This window comes from Heteronotia binoei, chromosome 5 (genome assembly GCF_032191835.1).
Source record: "Heteronotia binoei isolate CCM8104 ecotype False Entrance Well chromosome 5, APGP_CSIRO_Hbin_v1, whole genome shotgun sequence".
NCBI classification, from domain to species: Eukaryota; Metazoa; Chordata; class Lepidosauria; order Squamata; family Gekkonidae; genus Heteronotia; species Heteronotia binoei.
The window spans coordinates 128,419,992-128,439,840 of record NC_083227.1 but is presented as its reverse complement, the minus strand read 5'-3'; the positions used below and the strand labels follow the sequence as shown (position 1 = coordinate 128,439,840).

The following is a 19,849-nucleotide window of genomic DNA, read 5'->3' as shown; positions in this document are numbered from 1 at the left end:
ATGACACATTCAAGTGTACACAATGACACATAGCACTGGTCTATACCATAAGGCCTCTACATGATAGGGTTGCCATGTCCCCTTACCTTGCCGGGGGTGGGAGCCTTTGCGGGAGTGTTCCAGGGAGTAGGTGGGGATGTCCCATCCACAAACAATGTTTTTGAACCACTTTTGGTAAAGCCAGAAGTAGCCCAAAACCAGAAAGTGGGATGCAGCCTTCTGAGTAGTCTCTCTTGTTAGAGGGAAGCAAAAAGGACCACTCAAATGGCTGCCAGCCATTTCATGGCCAGTTTCGTTCTCCCCCCACTTCTAATTGGGAGGAGAGGAGTGAAACTGATCACTGAAAAGGCTTGCAGCTGGTTTAGGCTGTTAGCCTAAACTTGCAGCAAGCCTTCTCAGTGATTGGGTTGCTGATGGTTTGCAGCCATTTGAGTGGTCCTGCAGCAAAAGGGACCACTCAAACAGCAGCTTCAGGGAATGCACTTCTGGGTTTTCAGGCCACTTCCTCATTTTGGGGTGGAATCTCGGCCCACCCCACCCCCAATGACTAGCTGGCTGGTGGATGGGGAATCCCTTTATAAATCAGGATTCTGCCACCCAGACCGGGGGTCTGGGATCCCTACTACATGATCAGCAAGCCTATAGCAACTCCTAGGATACGGTGTGCAGGCCCATATCCTCTATGATAACTGCCATCACTAGTGTTACTTTTTGTATAATGGGAATAAGTATGTTCAGAAATGTTCTTTCAATTCTGAAAAATGGTTTCAACAAAACTTAAAGGTAACTTAGGATGTTTGCACTGAATTTCCATCTTAACAGAGCACATAATTTCCATTGTTAAGAGCACATATTTGTTTAAATGCTTTTCAATTGATCTTGTCACCAGCCTGAACAAATAGGGGAACTGTCCAGATGTTTTTGTGTAAGTGCTTTAATTGGAATTCCTAAATTTAGAAGAGACTTACATCATATCCTCGGAGAACAGCCAGGTGGAATGAAAGCAGCTGTAATGGGATAACACTCAAAATTCCTTGCAGACAGTCAACTGTTTGTGGCAGCTCAATAGTCTTGTAAGCAAATTTTGAACTCTCAGTATCTTCTTTAGAACATAAAATAACTGGGCGACCCTGTGAAGTAAAAAATTGCATAATATTCAGGGCTCACTTTTTAACAGGAGCTCCTTTGCATATTAGGCCACGCCCCACTGATGTAGCCAGTCCTTCTGGAGCTTACAGTAGGCCCTCTACAAAGAGCCCTGTAAACTCTTGGGAGGATTGGCTACATCAGGAGGGTGTGGCCTAATATGCAAAGGAGCTCCTACTACAAAGTGAGCCCTGATAATATTGATTAAAAGTAACATTTTATTTATTTGCATTAGCTATATTATTAGAACTGTCTACAATATGTGGCAAGGATATCAGAGGAGCTTAATTGGTAATCTACAATGCAGGCAGCAGTTCTATTTTCACAGGCATATCTTGACTGTATTACAGTGCAATGCTACAGCGTAATTCCAGTATAACCCCATCTACTTCAGTGCGTACAGGACAGAATGCATAAGGTTGCACTCTTAATCAGTGTTCCCTCTACGCTGAGTTCATGTGAGCTAGCTCACCATTTTTTAGTCTCCATCTTGCACATTTTTGTTTTAGCTCAAGAAGGATGGCCCCAGAACAAACAAATTTGTGCAGCAGCCAAATCGCTCACTCACAACTTTAATGCCAGTAGTTCACATAGTAGAATACCTGCTCACAAGACTCCACAGCTTAGAGGGAGCATTGCTCTTAATTCTTTCAGCATTTTGCAGTTTATATTATCATAATTATAGCTCAGTGTTGGGAGTACAAACAAATGATTTTCAGGACCCCTCTCCATTCATTATTTCTTTTCCTCCCAGAAAAATGCAGAAGTTTTTTTTTGGTGGGGGGGCGGGGGAACAAAAATATGTACAATACTTTCAGCAAACCATCATTAGCTACCTTAAAAACATGAAATACATTGCCCCTTACTCTAATACACATGAAGCTGTCAGCTGCTGAGTGTATGTTTCTATGCAAAGACTAATAGCAGCTCAAAGCTTTTCTTCCTCTTCCTTCGCAGCTCTGTGGCTGCAAGATGAAGGGAAGGACACTAGATCCAGCCATGAAGCATCAAAAGAAGGACTGCTGAAACAGCAACAAAGGGCAATCAAAATACTCAAAAGGAGATGAAGTGCCTTCCTTTTTCAGAAAAACATGAAGTGTATTGGGTTTTTGAATTTAGATAAAAAAACTGAAGAGCTCCTACGCATTTATAAAATTATGCATAATGCAGAAAAAGTGGATAGGGAAACATTTCATTCTCTAACAATACTAGAACTTGGGTTCACCCAATAAAAATGATTGGCATGACAGCAGATTCTGAACAAAGAAAGTACAATATATAACTGATTTCTTTGCCACAACAAGTGTTGATGACCATTGGCTTGGATTCCTGGAAATTTGGGGGTGGAGCCTGGAAAGGGCAGCGTTTAGGAAGGGGAGATATCTCAGCAGGATATACTACCATAGAATCCACCCTCTATACCAATCATTTTCTCTGGGGTAAACTGACCTCTCTTGGCTGGAGATCAGTTGTAATTCCAGGAGATCTCCTGACCTCATCTGGAGGTTGGCAACTCCAGATACAATGGAGGAATTTCCTGTGTTTGCATCTGAAGCAGGGTAATTGGTGGGGTTTAGTCAGAACACTGCCTTCTAGCATAAAGAATAGCCTTCCCCCTTTCCTCTGGGACATGGCGTGAAGTCTTGTTTTTAAAAAATCCTTAACCTACTCAGAAATAAATGCCTTATTAAGCATCCTAGATTGTCAGCAATAATACTGAAAACGTGTTCATGTAGAAAGGAAGCGGAGGGTTGGGTTTAGTATTCCTTGCTTCTGCCTCAACTAAAATCACTCTCAGAGTGGCATGAGAATACATGTATTATAAGTTCTTGGATGGGACTTTTCAGTATGGAGAATTGTGTACACAAACCTGTTTGTGCGTGTGTTCTCTGGTTGGGGACTGCCATATAGGGCAGCCTATGGTTTTGTAAGCTTTACAACAATGTTCAGGAATGTACTCATGATGTACCTGTAATTATAACACACTTTCTAGTTAGTTTACCTGGCGAGCAGTGACCTGCTGCAGAGCATTCTGGCATTTGGTGAAGCAAGGATCTTTCATAATGATCATGATAACGGGCATTTGTTTATCTATAAGAGCCAGTGGTCCATGCTTCAGTTCCCCAGCCAAGATTCCTTCAGAATGCATATATGTAATCTCCTTGATTTTCTACAAAGTAAATGAGGGAGAAAAATCACATTCAAAATAGTCCTTGGCATTAATTTCTTAAGATTTTCAAAATGAATACATGCAGATAGATAACTCATAGTGGTTGAGATCCAAATGCTACTTCCATTAAGTTCAAGAGCCTGCTTGTTACCAGTGGGATATTTGACTTTAAAGAAACCCAACTGCAATATGAAAAAGTGCATTTGAAACCCTGCTCAGCTTCAGAAGTAATTTATTATGCTGTAGAACTAGGGGTGGGGAACAGTGGCTCTCCAGATGTTTTTTTGCCTACAACTCCCATCAGCCCCAGCCATTGGCCATGCTGGCCAGAGATGATGGGAGTTGTAGGCAAAAAAAATCTGGAGAGCCACTGTTCCCCACCCCTGCTGTAGAAGAAGACTGTAAACATGTGCGAAATCCCCCTGCATGAAATACTTGCTCCTATGTATATACATTGTACATACATTGTACAATCTATATGACTAAATATAAAGCAGGTAGATATGAGAATGTGTATGAGCCCCATGTTTATTATAAGTCCGTGGCGCAGAGTGGTAAACTGCAGTACTGCAATCCAAGCTCTGTTCACGACCTGAGTTTGATCACGGCGGAAGCTGGGTTCAGGTAGCTGGCTCAAGGTTGACTCAGCCATCCATCCTTCTGAGGCCAGTAAAATGAGTACCCAGCTTGCTGGGGGTAAAGTGTAGATGACTGGGGAAAGCAAAGGCAAACCACCCCGTAAAAAGTCTGCCATGAAAACGTCGTGATGTGATGTCACCCCAGAGTTGGAAACAACTGTGCTTGCACAGGGGACTACCTTTACCCAGTTTGGAGAGCCAGTTTGGTGTAATGGTTAAGTGTGCGGACTCTTATCTGGGAGAACCGGGTTTGATTCCCCACTCCTCCACTTGCACCTGCTAGCATGGCCTTGGGTCAGCCATAGCTCTGGCAGAGGTTGTCCTTGAAAGGGCAGCTGCTGTGAGAGTCCTCTCCAGCCCCACCCACCTCACAGGGTGTCTGTTGTGGGGGAGGAAGATAAAGGAGATTGTGAGCCGCTCTGAGACTCTTCGGAGTGGAGGGCGGGATATAAATCCAATGTCTTCTTCTTCTTCTTCTACCCTTAGATATAAAGATGCCTCAAGATGATAAACCCTAAAGACAAGCCTAAAAAACACACCTCTTGCACTTTTTCTATAAGTTCTATGAAAACTGAATATCCTGATTTAAGGAATAAAATCTTCACATCAGCAATGGTCCATGAAGTGTGTGGAGAAATGCATTTTCTCCTGGTGGGAGGTTGGCAATGAATTGGGCTTCCCTGTGCAATTTACCATTTTTTCCCCCTCTCTAGTCAGAGGAGGAGGTCCATTTGCTGGCATATCAGCTCACCTGCACACAGATGATAATGGATTTAGACAAAGGAGTGGTCAGTCATCCTCCTCCTCCCTCCCCCTTCTGCAAGCAGTAGAGACAGAGGCTTGGAGGACTTTTTGCTAGGCAGTTACAGGAAGGGGCTTCCTGGAGACAACAGGAAAAGAAGACTTGACCTGGGTTAACTGAGGTAAAGGGGGAGGAGACACAGGTTTGTTAAAACCACCTTGCAAGGGGATGATGGTCTCTCTTTTAGCTTAGAGAGCTGGGAGCAATAACTAAGGTCTCTCTCGGCTTGGCTTCGCGAACGAAGATTTAAGAAGGGTGCAATAGTCCGCGTCTGCTGCAGGCTCGCTGGTGGCTGACAAGACCAATGTGGGACAGGCAGGTCCGGCCACAGCGGCTGCAGGGAAAAGTCTGATTTAGGGTTGGTGCTGTAGCAGTGCGATTCTTCCTCAATCTTCTTTTGTCCTCAAGACCAGCTATGCGTGCGTTCTCAAAGGAAGAGACAGCCTGGTGGATGGTGTGCCTCCATGCTTTGCGATCTGAGGCTAGGTCAGACCACTGTGATGGTTGATGTGACAGGTGCTAAGGGATTTCTTCAAGGAGTCCTTGTACCTCTTCTTTGGTGCCCCTCTATTTCGATGGCCGGTGGAGAGTTCGCCATACAGGGCAATCTTGGGAAGGCGGTGGTTTTCCATCCTAGAAATATGCCCTGCCCAGCGCAGCTGCGTCTTCAACAGCAGTGCCTCGATGCTGGTAACCTCCGCCCGCTTGAGGACTTCAGTGTTGGTCACAAAGTCACTCCAGTGGATGTTGAGGATGGTGCGAAGGCAGCGCTGATGAAAGCGCTCGAGGAGTCGCAGGTGATGACGGTATAAAACCCACGATTCGGAGCCGTAGATGAGGGTTGTCATCACAACCGCTTTGTAAACATTGATCTTTGTGCCTTTTTTCAGATGCTTGTTGCTCCACACTCTTTTGTGCAGTCGGCCAAATGCACGGTTTGCCTTTGCCAGCCTGTTGTCAATCTCCTTGTCGATCTTGGCATCTGAGGAGATGATGCACCCCAGGTAGCTGAACTGCTGGACTGAATAACTAAGGTAATGGAAGAGCAAAGTTCTAGGACCCTTAACATAAGAAGCCTGTTCTAACTTCAACATCTAGTTAGGGCATATTTTAAAGCAGTACCAGTCCGTGGCCTATTAGCAACCAGACTATGAGGCAGAGGTGCTGCACCTCCCCTTTCACCCGCCCTGGACCTGGGTGGATGAAAGAGGCAGCACAGCCTTGTTCCAAGGGGAGGCAGCCTCAGAGCAATGCAGAGCTGCCCCACCGCCACTTTCAACCAGGTCCCAGGAAGGCAGAAGGGGCAGTGCTGCTGCGACCTTTGCCTACCCCTCATTTATAGACTCCTGCTAATCAGCAGGGGTCTTTAAATGAGAGGGGGAGACAGATTGGCTGCTTCTGCCACCTGGCCACCTAGTGGGGAGGTGGCAGAAGCAGCCCCAGCTCACCCCCCCTTTAAAGACCCCAATGGGGGCAGGGACAGGGTGCGAGTGGGAGGCAGCAAAAATCCCAGTGCTGCCCACCCACATTAGTCTGTGGAAAAATTGTCTTCCATAAAATCGGTCCCTGGTGCCAAAAAGATTGGGAGCCACTGTTTTAAAGAGAAGGCAGAGAATTGGTGTTTTACCAATTTCCTTTGTTCTTCATTGCTTCAATCTGATGTGGTGCTAAAATATATGTGTGAACACATAAGTACTTCACACTTTTGATTCTGGTAGTGGTTCTCTGTACAGCATAGACCCCCACTGCTTCAAACACCCTATTTCAAAGGGGAGCCCCAGGAGGGGGGAAGGCAAGAAGTTGGTGACTGGCTATTTCCACAGAAGCATACAAAGCATTAATCTGTCCCTGTAGTAGCCAGACTCTGGGCTAGTGGGAGATACTGAGGCAAGGCCTCTGAGCTTGGAAGGGGAGCTGAGGGTTCTGGTCCCTTCAGAGGGAAATCCCTATATTGACCAGGTGGTGGCGGTGGTAACTAGAAGAGAGAGAAAAGAAAAGCTGCTCCAAGGAGTTGACAACCCCAAAGAGGGCAAGGCAGAAATGAAGAGTGGGGGGGGGGGGGGAGTGAAAAGTCTACAGAGGAATTATTTCACAGGTAAAATAATCTAACCCAACCTTCTCAGATCTGCTCAAAATTAATATATAAAAGTTAACATTGTTAAATATGCACAAAAGCTACTTTGTATATTATAGTTTTACCCACAGCAATAAAATGCATTAATAAACGCTCAGTGAATCAAAGAGATGTCAAGAAAAGTGAGAATAGTAAATAGTATAGAACTGTACATCTGTTTCATGGATCATACTCTTGTTTATAGGTTAAGGGAAATGGTAACAAAGGATACATACCAATGCCCCTTCCAAGCAAGTTGCATAGTTGTAGCCACGACCCATAACCAAAAGTGACCTTTGTTTATATAGTTCAAGGGCCAAATCATGTATCTTCTCATCTAAGGATAATACTTCTTTAATTAGCTCTGCACCAATAGATCAAAATTGAGAATTACTTAGATCCCTTTACTGCAAAAAAATTCTGTTTTAAAAGTAGTAATACTTGGACCCAGATTAGGCTTCAACCAGCTGCATCTTTATTAGACATGGTAATTTGTGCTTCAAGGACATCCAGACTGGAGTACTGTGATGTGAACTACATTGTGCTACCTTTGAAGAGCATCTGGAAACTACAGCTAGTTCAGAATTCAGCTGCCAGAGTGTCAACCGGAGTGGGCCACATAAAGAACACTTTTCTCTCCAATGGGACCCAAAGTTGCTTACAGCATTCTCATCTTCTCTATTTTGTCCTCACAAGAACCATGTCAGGTAAGTTAGGCTGAGAGTGTGTGACTGACTCAAGGTCACCCAGCAAGCTTCCATGGCAGAGTGCAGATCTAAAACTGGGTCTCCAAGATCCTAGCCCAACACATCAGCTCTTTTAATTTAACCCTCTCATACTGTGTCCTAATATATCGCACAATAGTAAAAAAAATACATACCAGGCAATGACCGTAGCCCACTTATGATCTCTTGTCTCCTGTGTTGCAAGGAAATTCTGTCTTCAGCCATCATCAAACCAAACATTACAAGAGATACAAACTGGCTAGTATAAGCCTGAAGATGAAGAAAGCACACCAGTTAAATTGGCTCCCTGCTTTCTGTTAATACAATGGCTCATTCAGCTACAATACCAAACCTTGACTTCTCCTTGTATTGGATTAGGGTTGCCAACCCCCAGGTGGTGGCTGGAAATCTCCTGGGATTAACTGATCTCCAAGCAACAGAGATCAGTTCACCTGCAGAAAATGGCCATTTTGGAAAGTGGCCTCTGTGGCATTATATCCCACTGAAGTCCCTCACCTCCATAAGCCCTCCCCTCCTCAGGCTCCACCCCCAAAATCTCCAGGTATTTCCCAACCCAGAGATGGCAACCCTACATTGGATTCCATTCTGTATTTTCTTTTTTCTGGCAAACCATAGTTTCTTGTTACACTATAGTCAGGCAAGTTTACACAAATTATAGTTTTCCCAGTGCAAATGTTACAACAAACTGTTTGCTATGCGAGAAAAAGTTCAAAACCACTCGAGTGCATGAGGAGGGGGAGAAGGAATGTGTGAGCATGAGATCAAGGCACAAACAACCAAACCCTGGTTTGCTGTTGCATGTTTACACAGTAATGCTAATGTGATGATGTGGCACAATCCAGGGATATTATGCTGGCAATGCAATGCAGATATGCCAGTGAATATGTTTAGGCCAAGGAGAGAAAAGCACCAGGTACAGCTAAATATCTTACCTTCGTGCTTGCCACACCAATCTCAGGTCCTGCATTGATATGTACACCACAGTCTGTCTCCCTGGATATTGAGCTTCCAACAGTGTTTGTAATTCCAACAGTCAGAGCTCCACGATCCTTACAGTACCGTAAGGCCATCAGTGTATCCGCAGTTTCACCTTCAGTAGAAAAACACAATGACATTAATGCTTAGCTATGAACTGATCTTGGTCAATTCAAGACAGGCAAGAAATGGACACTTGGCTGAAAAGATACTATTCATCCCTGCATGAGGCTGAGACTTCTGTACTACTTTCCCCACCTCAACTTACTGTTTCATGGTGGGGTGGGGTGGGGAGGAGAAAAGGCATTTTATGAGCATACGGGGTTTTTGGTGGTAAAAATGTCACCAATCATGAATGAAACTTTATGAAAACTTTGAAATGCAAGTTTAAAAAGGTAGAATGGAGCAACAACTATAATGTCTACTTAGAATGCAACTTTCATTTCCTGGAACATTCTCGTTGTCTAAATTGTAGGAAAATGTCCATACGACATAAGAAGAGAGGAAGTCTTCAAACTGATGCCAAATAGAAAACTAATGTAATGGGGAGGGGTGGAGGCCAGAATATCTTTAATGGCACTTCCATATTCATCTTATTCTAGCAAAATATGTTCTATTCTCCATTTGATACACATCTCAGGTCACCTCGAGGCTGGACTACTGTAATGCCCTCTACATGGGGCGGCCCTTATCATGAATCTGGAAACTACAACTGGTGCAGAATGCAGCAGCCAGGCTGCTATTGGGGCTCTCTATGCGGGAGCACATACAGCTGGGGCTATGGGAACTGCACTAGCTGCCAATAGTGTACCGGATTCGCTTTAAGGTGATGGTTATTACCTACAAAGCACTACATGGCCAAGGACCTGCTTACCTTAAGAACTGTCTCTCCCCACATGTTCCCCAGAGAGTATTTACATCTGGATCACAAAATCTGTTATCGATCCCTGGGCCGAGGGTGGCAAGACTAAAATCTACTAGGAAGACAGCCTTCTTGACTGTGGCCCCCTACTGTTGGAACCAACAGCTGGAAGAGATTAGAGCCTTGCCCAGTTCCGCAAGGTGTGTAAGACAGCTCTATTCCAGCAGACTTTTGACTAAAGGATACCTAGAGCACTGAATACCATCAGATATTAACAACATTAGCACAAAATTGTTTTAATTGTTATGTATTGAATGTTGTATATTTTAATTGTATCATGATTGTTGTATTGCAATTTCATTCCTTCTGAGCCGCCCTGAGCCTACTTCGGCGGGGAGGGCGAGATATAAATCTCAATTTTTAAAAAAACACACCTCTCTTTTGGCTATTCTGCCATGACTAAAAGACACTATGTGGGTATAATATCACGGTATCATTGATGGACTCTTAATAATAATTAGGAAATTATGCTGCAACCCAGGAACATTGTTCATTAGACATACCCTGCTTATAACAGTCTCTAAAAGGCTGGCTGTTGCTCCTCAGTACAATATCAGTTCATAAAAATCTGGTCTCAAAACTGTCAAGTTTGGAACCCTTATTCCCATTTACCAGCTACATGCAATTAAGTAAATTATAGGTTATAATGCTTTTGATATACCTGACATTATTATTTGTTTTGCTAAACAGCATTTAACAACTCTTTTGGGGCCCTTAATTCACAGCTCTCTTTATGCACAAAGCTTTTTCTAAATAATGGGAAGGTGTTATAGTTCATATTAGAATGTAACAAGAGCCCTGCTGGATCAGACCAGTGGTCCATCTAGTCCAGCATCCTGTTTCACACAGCAGCAACCCAGATGCCTCGGAAGGCCAACAAACAGCACAAAGGCCAAGGCCTTCCCTAATGGTGCCTCCTACCACTATGTTTTAGAGGTTTTCTACCTCTGAATATGGAGGTTCCCTTCATTAACTATGATGGACCTTTTGTTCATGAATCTGTCTTAACTTCTTTTGAAGCCACCAGTTCTTATGGCTGGGAGGGAAGGCTGGGTGGTAAATCCAGGCAAATCAGGCAAAATCCAGGCAAATCAGATCTCATAACCTAAGCAAGTTTGGTACTTGGAAAAGGGATCACCAAGAAAGACTCTGTAGAGGAAGGCAATGGTAAACTACCTCTACTAGTCATTTGAAAGCCCCTTGCTGCAGTCACCATAAGTAAGCTATGACTTGAGGTCACTTTACACAAAAATTCTCATGGCATCACTATCTCTACTGGCACTGAATTCCAGAATTCAGTTACTCTTTGAGTAAAGAAGTGTTACCCTTTGTTATTTATTATAGACAACCTCTTTATTAGTAGTGTGGGTGTTTGTAGGTTCACACATCTGCCAGCTTTTAACCGTAATGCACCATAAATCAATGCATAAAGAAAGGGGTGAACTCACAGCAGTTACATAAGCTAAGGCCCAGGTTGAAATTACACTGGCCGGGTATTGCTTTTGAGAGTACAAAACCTGGTTCAGAGTGGTTCTGAAAAGTGACAACAATCAGGATTGCTCAGAGCAGTTATTTAACCACGAGGGAGCCAGAATAAAATGGCAAAGAGGCTTCCATTAGTGACCCATGCTTTTTCTAAAGAATTCACTTGGGCCAAGATGAACAATATAAAGCAGAATACAACTCACCTGACTGGCTGGTAAAAAAGCACACATCATCTCTAAATACGGGAGTGTTTCGGTCCATAAAATCACTAGCAAGTTCCACCATCACAGGTAGCTCAGTCAGTTCTTCCAACACTTGACGAGTCTATAATTATATGGCAGTCGACTTACTGTTTATTTTATCTGGTAAATATAGTTGTATGTCATTTTTATTTTTTATATTGCCTTGGGAGCAGTCTGCTGACAGGAAGTCTAAAAATCTTTTAAATAAATAAGTGCATGATGCATTTGCAGTGTGGAGATACAGCAAGAAATACTAAAACATAGTTTCAAAAACTACCTTCCATAGTTCAGAAAGTTTTCCTAGACATCTAAGATATTCAAAGCATATTGAACTTACAGCCACAGCAGCATGATAACTGGTTCCACAGCCAATAACGATCAATCGTCTGCACCTTCTGATTTCTTTCAAGTGGTCCTTTAAGCCTCCCAAAAGAACTGCAGTTCACACACACACGCGCACACACACAAAGAAGGATAAATGTAGATTAATTAGGGTTTCTGATGCAGAGTGAAAGTAATGTTTTGTAGAATTTGAAAGATGCATTTCCTCTGCCTGCCAAGTTACCTCTGTTGGTCTCAAAGTTCACCCTTCCTCTCATGGTATTGAAAATAGACTCTGGTTGTTCAAATATTTCCTTCTGCATGAAAGCACTGAAGTTGCCTGTTTCCACAAAAAATAAGCCATAAGTTTCTTAGTGATGTTGTTGTTGTTGCTATTATTATTATTATTGTATTGTACTGTATTTGTCCTGACCTGGCTGAGTTGGGACTCGAGAAGCGCCCCCCCCCCCCACGGCACCAGAGACGCCTCCCCCACCGACAAGGAGCCTGGAGCCCCGGCAGCCAGAAAGCAGCCTCTTACCACCGTAGAGGCAGCCGGCGCTGCAGCAGGAGGGTCCCTGCCCTGCAGCTGGGAGCCAGAATGGCACCGTGTCCAGAGTCCGCCAGCTGGGACATGTGCCAAGCAAGGCCTTGGGTCCAGGGGGAGTGGCGGAGCATGAGGGCAGCAGGTGGCAAGGCCGTACAGCAAGCCACGGTGGCTCATGCCACCGTGTTCTGTCACACTCCCCACACACATCACCCGAGTGCAGCTTCAGATGCACCGAAAGAGGCAGGGCCACACTCTCCAGTAACTCACCCTAAGGGGGCGGAGCCAAGGGGGTGAGTTCAGGAGGGGAGGGGCAGGCACTGGGGAGGCTATAAAAAGGATGCCACAGAGGAGGTCGAGGAGGAAGGAAGGCTGGCGCTGAACAAGGGCTGCAGACACAGAGAGAAGGTGAAGGAGCCCAGAAGCGGTCAGCGGGGGTAGGAGAGCAAGTGGGTGATGCAGTCCAGCTCCCTCTCCATTCTGAGATCTCTGTCCCCCAGCAGGGGCAGCCAGGGGACATGGCAGGGTGACAGTGACACTGGGGACCCCCAAGGGGCATCAGGGGGACCCCCACAGTATTGTATTGTATTGAATTGTATCTTAAACACATATCACTGGGGATAGGAAGTCCACAGCACATAAAATAGCTGCCAGTGGAAGATTAGAGGAACAATGTAGAAGGGATTAAGTCCATTTAATTAATTCTACTTATTTAACCTTCCTAAATAGGAACCATGATTACTCTTTAAACCTATTTAATAAGAGGTGTGACAAACTTGAATTAAATCAGGGGAAATTTAACATTCTGTAATGATTGAGCCTCACTTCCACCAAATCAGTCCAATTGTAGTAATATTCAAAATCACAATAACAGCTAAAATGGGCCATTCATCTTGCTTGAAATATGTATCCCAAACACATGAAAATTTGATGACTCTAATATACACAGGACTATTACACAGACTTGGAAGCACCAGCTTCCAAAAGTGACATTAAGGTATTTGATAGTGTATGTATCACTTTCCTTCATTTTTTTTTTCTTTCTGCCAGGCCCCAGTACTGTTTTTACTGTGGTTATGGTGTGAGCTGGAATATACGTGGGTTCATGTAGAGGAAGATGTCTTTATAAGCTCTTGAACTAGCTTAGTTGTCTGCCTGCTTCCCTTTACCTTTCATGATCTGCTGCAGTTCCATCTGCAAAGTCTGTATGGCTCGAGATGAGTCATCGCTAGCTGAACGTTCTAGCCGATGAATAGAAAGTTTCCCTTCAGCCACTGCAGCGATGTCATCATCTTCTAGAAAAATGACTCTGTTGGTGTGCTCAATTATAGCACTTTTTTGAGGAAAAAGGAAGCAAACAGAAGAATCAGACACTTTTTCACAGTAGGGCGTTCTTGTCAGTTGTTCCTTTTGAAACTAGTTCCATGCACTTTATATATAGCACTATATTTCCTACATAAATTCAGCAGTGCTATTCCCACAGGCCAAACCCTACTATAAAAATAAAGGTACATGTACTCAATTTAATGCAAAAGCACTGCTTGATTTTAAAATGAAAGTTCTAGCTTTTAAAAATAACATTGGGGTTGGACTAGATGATGAGTTCCTTCCAACTCTATGATTCTATAATACTAGTATTTTTCTCATGGTGTTTGTATTTCATCTTTGGAAACAGCCACTAAGATCTGGGGCTATAATGTTCTTAACTTGATTATTAACTTGATTGATATTGATTTGTTGTGCACCATCCTGAGCACTTTGGAGAAGGGCAGTCTATAAATTAAAAAAAGGTAAAGGTAGTGCCCTGTGTAAGCACCAATCATTTCCGACTCTGGGGTGATGTTGCTTTCACAACATTTTCAGGGCAGACTTTTTACGGGGTGGTTTGCCATTGCCTTCCCCAGTCATCTACACTTCCCCCTCTCCAGCAAGCTGGGTACTCATTTTACTGGCCTCAGAAGGATGGAAAGCTAACCTTGAGCCAGCTACCTGAACCCAGCTTCTGCCAGGATCAAACTCAAGTCATGAGCAGCGCTTGGATTGCAGTACTGCAACTTACCACTCTGCGCCACGGACTTATAATAAGCATGGAGCTCACACACATTCTCATATCTACCTGCTTTATATTTAGTCATATAGATTGTACAATGTATGTACAATGTATATACATATGAGCAAGTATTTCATGCCGGGGGGCTTTGCACATGTTTACTGGAGAACCTTGTAGAGGCCCAAATGAAGCCTCATACAATCATCAGAGTGACAAATGCACAAAAAAACCCTATATATGACCTGACGCATTTCAGCCTGCAGAGGCTTTCTTCCGAGGTCAAATAGTACAAATTACAATATATAACAAAGTCCCTGTTACACTTGTAAGGCAATACACACTTAATCTAGGACTCCAAATGGAATGTTCCAAGAACATTCAAGATCTAGCAGAGCAGCATAACATTATTGCTAAGACAATGGACGTTTCTTCAGTTACCTTGCATCTGAAGCAAAGAAAAATTCAACTGCTTTATCACCAACAGCATGAAGGCAGGTAGAACTGTCTAGTCTTTTCATTCTTGTTTTACACATATTCTTTACATTTTCAATGTTACCTGTCAAAAAACAAACATACATGAGTAGAACACACACACCCAGAGAGAATGACAGTAGCTGAAAACTGTTGTTGTTTTAAACTTTGTGCATCACATGAATTACAAAGAAATTATGTTAATTACCTCACTATGAAAACACTATAATTCAGCCAAAATTAAGCACTTCTGATTATTTCAGTGAGAGGAAAACTATGCATAGGCTGATTCTGCTTAATGTTAGCTCAAATGTGTCCACGTATTTATGAGAATATCAAGTTTCCTTTAGGGTATTATTCTTACATACTTTGATTTCCATTGTTTCCAGTGTTTTTAAACTTCCAGGTTAATAAATACAATTAACAGAGTACTTTAAAATGAATGATGGTTTCTTATGTAATTTCAGCCTATCATTTCCACCAACAAGGATTCATTTTCTGTTGGTTCCTATATCGTATAAAAGTAGCTAAATGGCTAACTCTGGGATAGCTGATGACCAACACATTATATGAACCATCCTATATTTTAACCATTTATCTTTTAAAAACACATAATTGTAAAGCTTTAACAACTTACATGTTCTATACAAGACCGGAATTTGTTCAGTGGAAAGCTTGGATTCACTGCGAACTCCAATAAGTAAAGGACTCCCCCTTCTGTCAAATAGTGGGATCACAGGTAAGTTGTTTACAATTTATACTTTATGACAGATATCTGTAATTTATTTATTAAAACATTTGTACCCTGCTTTCCTGCTTGGCTCAAGGTAGTTATATGTGGGAATCATAACTGTCATTTCAGATAAAGAGATCCACCCCGCACCCCCCCTACTGGGGAATCTTCCATGTGCATATCCAATGTATTGATAGAAAAACAAGTTGTATGAATTCATAGACCAGTCCTTAATTTGAAAAATTCACAGGATACATACCCCCTTTTATATTATACACACACATATATTGTTGTGCACAAAACACCTTTACCAACCTGGTAGCAACAGCTTCTCCTGGATAGTGGATACTTTTGAAAACCAATGCAAATGCCCCTTCCTGACAGAAAAAAATAAAGAAAAATACTCTGCATTAATAAGTGAAAATGGTAACAATACTGAAAGAAATGTGTATGTTCACACCTTAGTCTGCTGCACTCTCTCCCCAATAAGTCTCTGTCAGTCTTTATTGGGTAAAAGCAACTTTCAGCAATACAATAGAGCAAAATAAAAATTCTAAAATACATTCAGCCTGCCAACCACCCATCTGATGTACGTATATGAGGAAGAAAGTCCTACTAAACAAAGTGGGAGTTCAACAGAGTTGAGGGAATTATTTCTGCTAAATACCAGTGGGAGACGTACTTAATAATTTGGCTGTAGGATATGGAGCCAGGGCCTCTAAAAGATCTGAAATGTTTAAACAATTATGAACCATCTTTGAATAATGTGCAAGCAAGGAGAAACAGAAAGGTAGTAAATTGGAGGGTGGCACTTTGCCTCTTTCTATGTGATAAATATGAAGAAAAAGAAAAGTCCTACACATCCATGATTTTTAGGGAGCACCTGTTCCCACAGAATCACCCTGCCTCAAGATTCAAGATGCAGTGAAGGGGCTTCAGAATCCACTTCCATGGGATATGCACCCTTTTCAAGCACAGTGTCTTTTCAAGCACAGTGCAAAAAATATTTCAATTTGCTTTTAATTCTCTCCTAATCTAGGTTCAATGGATCGCTCAGCCTTTTAAGCAGTTGCTGTTTCCATTTGTTTTAATGATTTCATGGTTGACCTTCAATTTTAATTTTAACTTTTTCTTATGGTCTGCTACCTCAAAACAGTAAAAAGTAGTTTATAAGTACTTACAATAACTGTTGCTAGAACTGTTACTTCTTTTTTCATCTCATTTGAGTTAATATTTCACCTTAGCCCACAGGCAGCTTCCAGATAACAAATGCTGCCTTACAACAACACAGGCTTCAAAAGGGCATTGAAAATAATCTTCCTTCTTTAATAGATCCAAGTAGTCAGCCGTGTTGGTCTGAAGTAGTAGGTGGTGGCGGCCACAAGTATAGCCACCTTCAGGAGGGGTTTAGATAAAAATATGGAGCACAGGTCCATCAGTGGCTATTAGCCACAGTGTGTGTGTATATATAAAATTTTTTGCCACTGTGCGACACAGTGTTGGACTGGATGGGCCGTTGGCCTGATCCAACATGGCTTCTCTTATGTTCTTATGTTAACAAAATAGGAGTCAAGTTGCACCTTTAAGACCGATTTCATTTTATTCAGAACGTAAGCTTTCGTGTACTCTCTAAGCACACTTCATCAGATGTGAAATCTGGTACATTGACGACCAGCTACTTGTGGCTTTGCTCACTGGACCTGATTCCTCGTCTGATGAAGTGTGCTTAGAGAGTACACGGAAGCTTATGTTCTGAATAAAACTAAGTTGGTCTTAAAGGTGCAACTTGACTCCTATTTTGTTCTACTTCCTTCTTTAATGTGTTCTTATCACATGTTTTAAAATAGTAAATAATTCCTGCCATATCTGGTGTTGGATCCTGTGATCTGGGGGTCCAACAACAGATCTTTCCTGCATTCCCCATCTTCAGTAGTCCTCCATTGTTAGGAGAGTTTATTCCTGGGGTCATTGGAACCATTGACACTGCAGCCTTCTGAACCATTGGTTATTAATCCATGCAGGTCCCACCCTGAGAATAACCTCAGAAAGGACTGCTATAGGAAGGGGGATGTGGGAAAGATCACAGCCATCAGCACTATCTTCTGATGGATCATGGGATTCAACCCTTCATACTTTATTTAACACAATACTGCTTTAATCAATATAATAGGCAGGGCTTTTTTCCTATAAAAAACCCCATCAGGAACTCATTTGCATATTAGACTGCACCCCCAATGTTACCATTGTTTCATACAGGGCTTTTTTTCTAGGAAAAGCCCAGCAGGAACTCATTTGCACATTAGGCCACACACCCCGAAGCCACTCCAGCCAGAATTGCATTCCTGCTCAAAAAAACCCCTGATTATAGGGAGGTGGAAGTCCCTCACTCACCAATTGCTGAATTACTCTCTCAACCAAGGCAGAAAAACTTATGTCTTCCGTCTCTCTGTTATCATACACATACTTGATCAGCTTTGGAATAGTTTCAGTATCAGTTTCAGATTCAAACTCATAGCCTTTGGTCTCCTGGAATGTTTTAAAGGAGATATATAACATGAATTTTTATTTGCTCAGGCTATTTAAATTCACAGTCTGCACCCCAAAACAAAAAGATACCTAAATAGCTTTATCATCACCTTCCAAAGTCACAGAACAAAGCTACATATATGATTGCAGCAGTATTAATGTCACCATGTAATAATCGGAGAGCATGGGGTTAATTTAAGGAAATACAGTGGATTTCACCCCATTAGTTATTTGCCCTTTTTTCCTCATATCTCTTAACCTGGCAGTGAGAAAAGGAAACTGGATGAGAAAAAAAGGCACTAACTAGTTGAGGAAGTATCTGGAATTCACTTTAACTATGTTCATAGTACTCTGGCAAGGTAATGGACAAACAGAGATAGATTTCAGAAAAAAAAATTCCTTATGAGAAAGCTGAACACGAGACAACATTGAGATGTTACACTGATGTTTTTGAATAAGTAATCTGTTATATACACTTACCAAAAACTTCCTTAAGTCTTTGTAATTTGTAATGATCCCATTGTGAATTACAACAAATTCTGAAGGTAATAAGAACAGTAAAAGGAATAAGTGACAATAAACTACACATTTAAATGTTTAATTTTTTAAAAGCACCTGACTTCTAATAGCCTGTTTCAATGTGTAATTTTTGCAATCAATTTCTTGTTTATTTCCCCAACAGGACTATCAGTTAAGTTACCATCAATAGACCAAGGATTTTGGTTGTGCAACTAACAGTCTGTCAAGGGTTTGCTAAAAATTATGTACAAGGAAGCCTGTTTATAAAATGCACTCTTATGCTACAATGCTTCTAGTTTCTGAACCCAGACTGTCATGTTTCAGGTATGCCGGGGCTGCACCTTGGGGGAAATGACAAAATTCCATTGTGTTAGTAAAAATGTTTGTCTTGTGAAGTTACTGCTGACTAAAATGCAAATATTTCAGATGTAGCTCCTGGGAATTTTGATTCAAACACAACTCCAGATTTTTTTTAACATAATCTACCTACCATTACTTTTATCTGATCGTTGTGGGTGACTGTTCACAGCATTTGGTACTCCATGGGTTGCCCAGCGAGTGTGAGCAATGCCAAAATGTGTCTCAAAATCTGCCTTTAAGTCCAAGCCACCTTGTCCTGTGTAAGAGAAAAAGAAACAAAGTTTAAGCATCTTAATGATCAAACTGTAATTAGAAAGCATATGATTAACAAAGTCTTAATATACGGTACTCTTTGGATTGTAAAGTATAGGGAATTTTTAAATTCAGATCTCAAGAGTTGTTTCGATATATTTATAATATGGCCTTATATTTGTAACTCTGAAAATTGGGCAATCCAGTTAGCTCCAATTAGTTCAGCAAAAGCAACAGGAGAGAACTGTGATGACATCACACATACTCATACAACCAAATTCAACCCAGAAATGGATGTGACAGCTGGGGAATGAATCACCTTTGCCTAGCAACAAAACACAATATATCAAATACTGGAAAAAATTCAAGTAACGGGGCAATCTGTCTGGACTCTGTACAGTAAATGGGCAAAAGTACATTTGACGTGCAAAAAAGTGACTGGTTAGCACTTTAATAAAGGGAAGCTGTAAAAACACATGAGTCTGTGCTGAATACCAAATGGTATGCAATACTGCTGTTTTCCACATAACATAAGAAAAAATCTTGTTTCAGGGAACACAGACGTCACATCAACAGTGTACTTCAAAGTCTGTCCTCTCTCCAATCTGTTATTTACTTCTGCAGTGCATACTGCACAGTGGCACACAAATGGAAGTGGCAGCAGACAGCTATGGTATATTTGGACAGAAGCAGGAAAGACCCTCTACAGTGTCTGAATGCTCTCAGGCTTTTATTTATTTACAAAAATCATATCCTGCCTTTCTAGCCTCACAAGGTCCACCAAGGCGACTAACAATTTAAAACATACTGGACAACATTTAAAGGCACACA

The 19,849-nt window shown here is 42.0% G+C and overlaps 1 protein-coding gene across 1 annotated transcript in view; it reads right to left on the bottom strand.

Moving 5' to 3' along the window:
* GFPT2 (glutamine-fructose-6-phosphate transaminase 2) overlaps positions 1 to 19,849 on the bottom strand; it is a 35,912-nt gene that overhangs the window by 1,562 nt on the left and 14,501 nt on the right. Inside the window, exons 4-18 of the mRNA XM_060240376.1 lie at positions 18,897 to 19,022; positions 18,368 to 18,426; positions 17,753 to 17,887; positions 15,677 to 15,738; positions 15,266 to 15,345; positions 14,596 to 14,713; positions 13,277 to 13,440; positions 11,805 to 11,900; positions 11,577 to 11,674; positions 11,201 to 11,321; positions 8,548 to 8,705; positions 7,750 to 7,864; positions 7,106 to 7,233; positions 3,149 to 3,316; positions 969 to 1,130 (exon numbers count right to left, since the gene is read on the bottom strand). Of these exons, the coding sequence (XP_060096359.1) occupies positions 969 to 1,130; positions 3,149 to 3,316; positions 7,106 to 7,233; positions 7,750 to 7,864; positions 8,548 to 8,705; positions 11,201 to 11,321; positions 11,577 to 11,674; positions 11,805 to 11,900; positions 13,277 to 13,440; positions 14,596 to 14,713; positions 15,266 to 15,345; positions 15,677 to 15,738; positions 17,753 to 17,887; positions 18,368 to 18,426; positions 18,897 to 19,022 (1,790 nt within the window). The remainder of the gene's footprint in view (positions 1 to 968; positions 1,131 to 3,148; positions 3,317 to 7,105; positions 7,234 to 7,749; positions 7,865 to 8,547; positions 8,706 to 11,200; positions 11,322 to 11,576; positions 11,675 to 11,804; positions 11,901 to 13,276; positions 13,441 to 14,595; positions 14,714 to 15,265; positions 15,346 to 15,676; positions 15,739 to 17,752; positions 17,888 to 18,367; positions 18,427 to 18,896; positions 19,023 to 19,849) is intronic.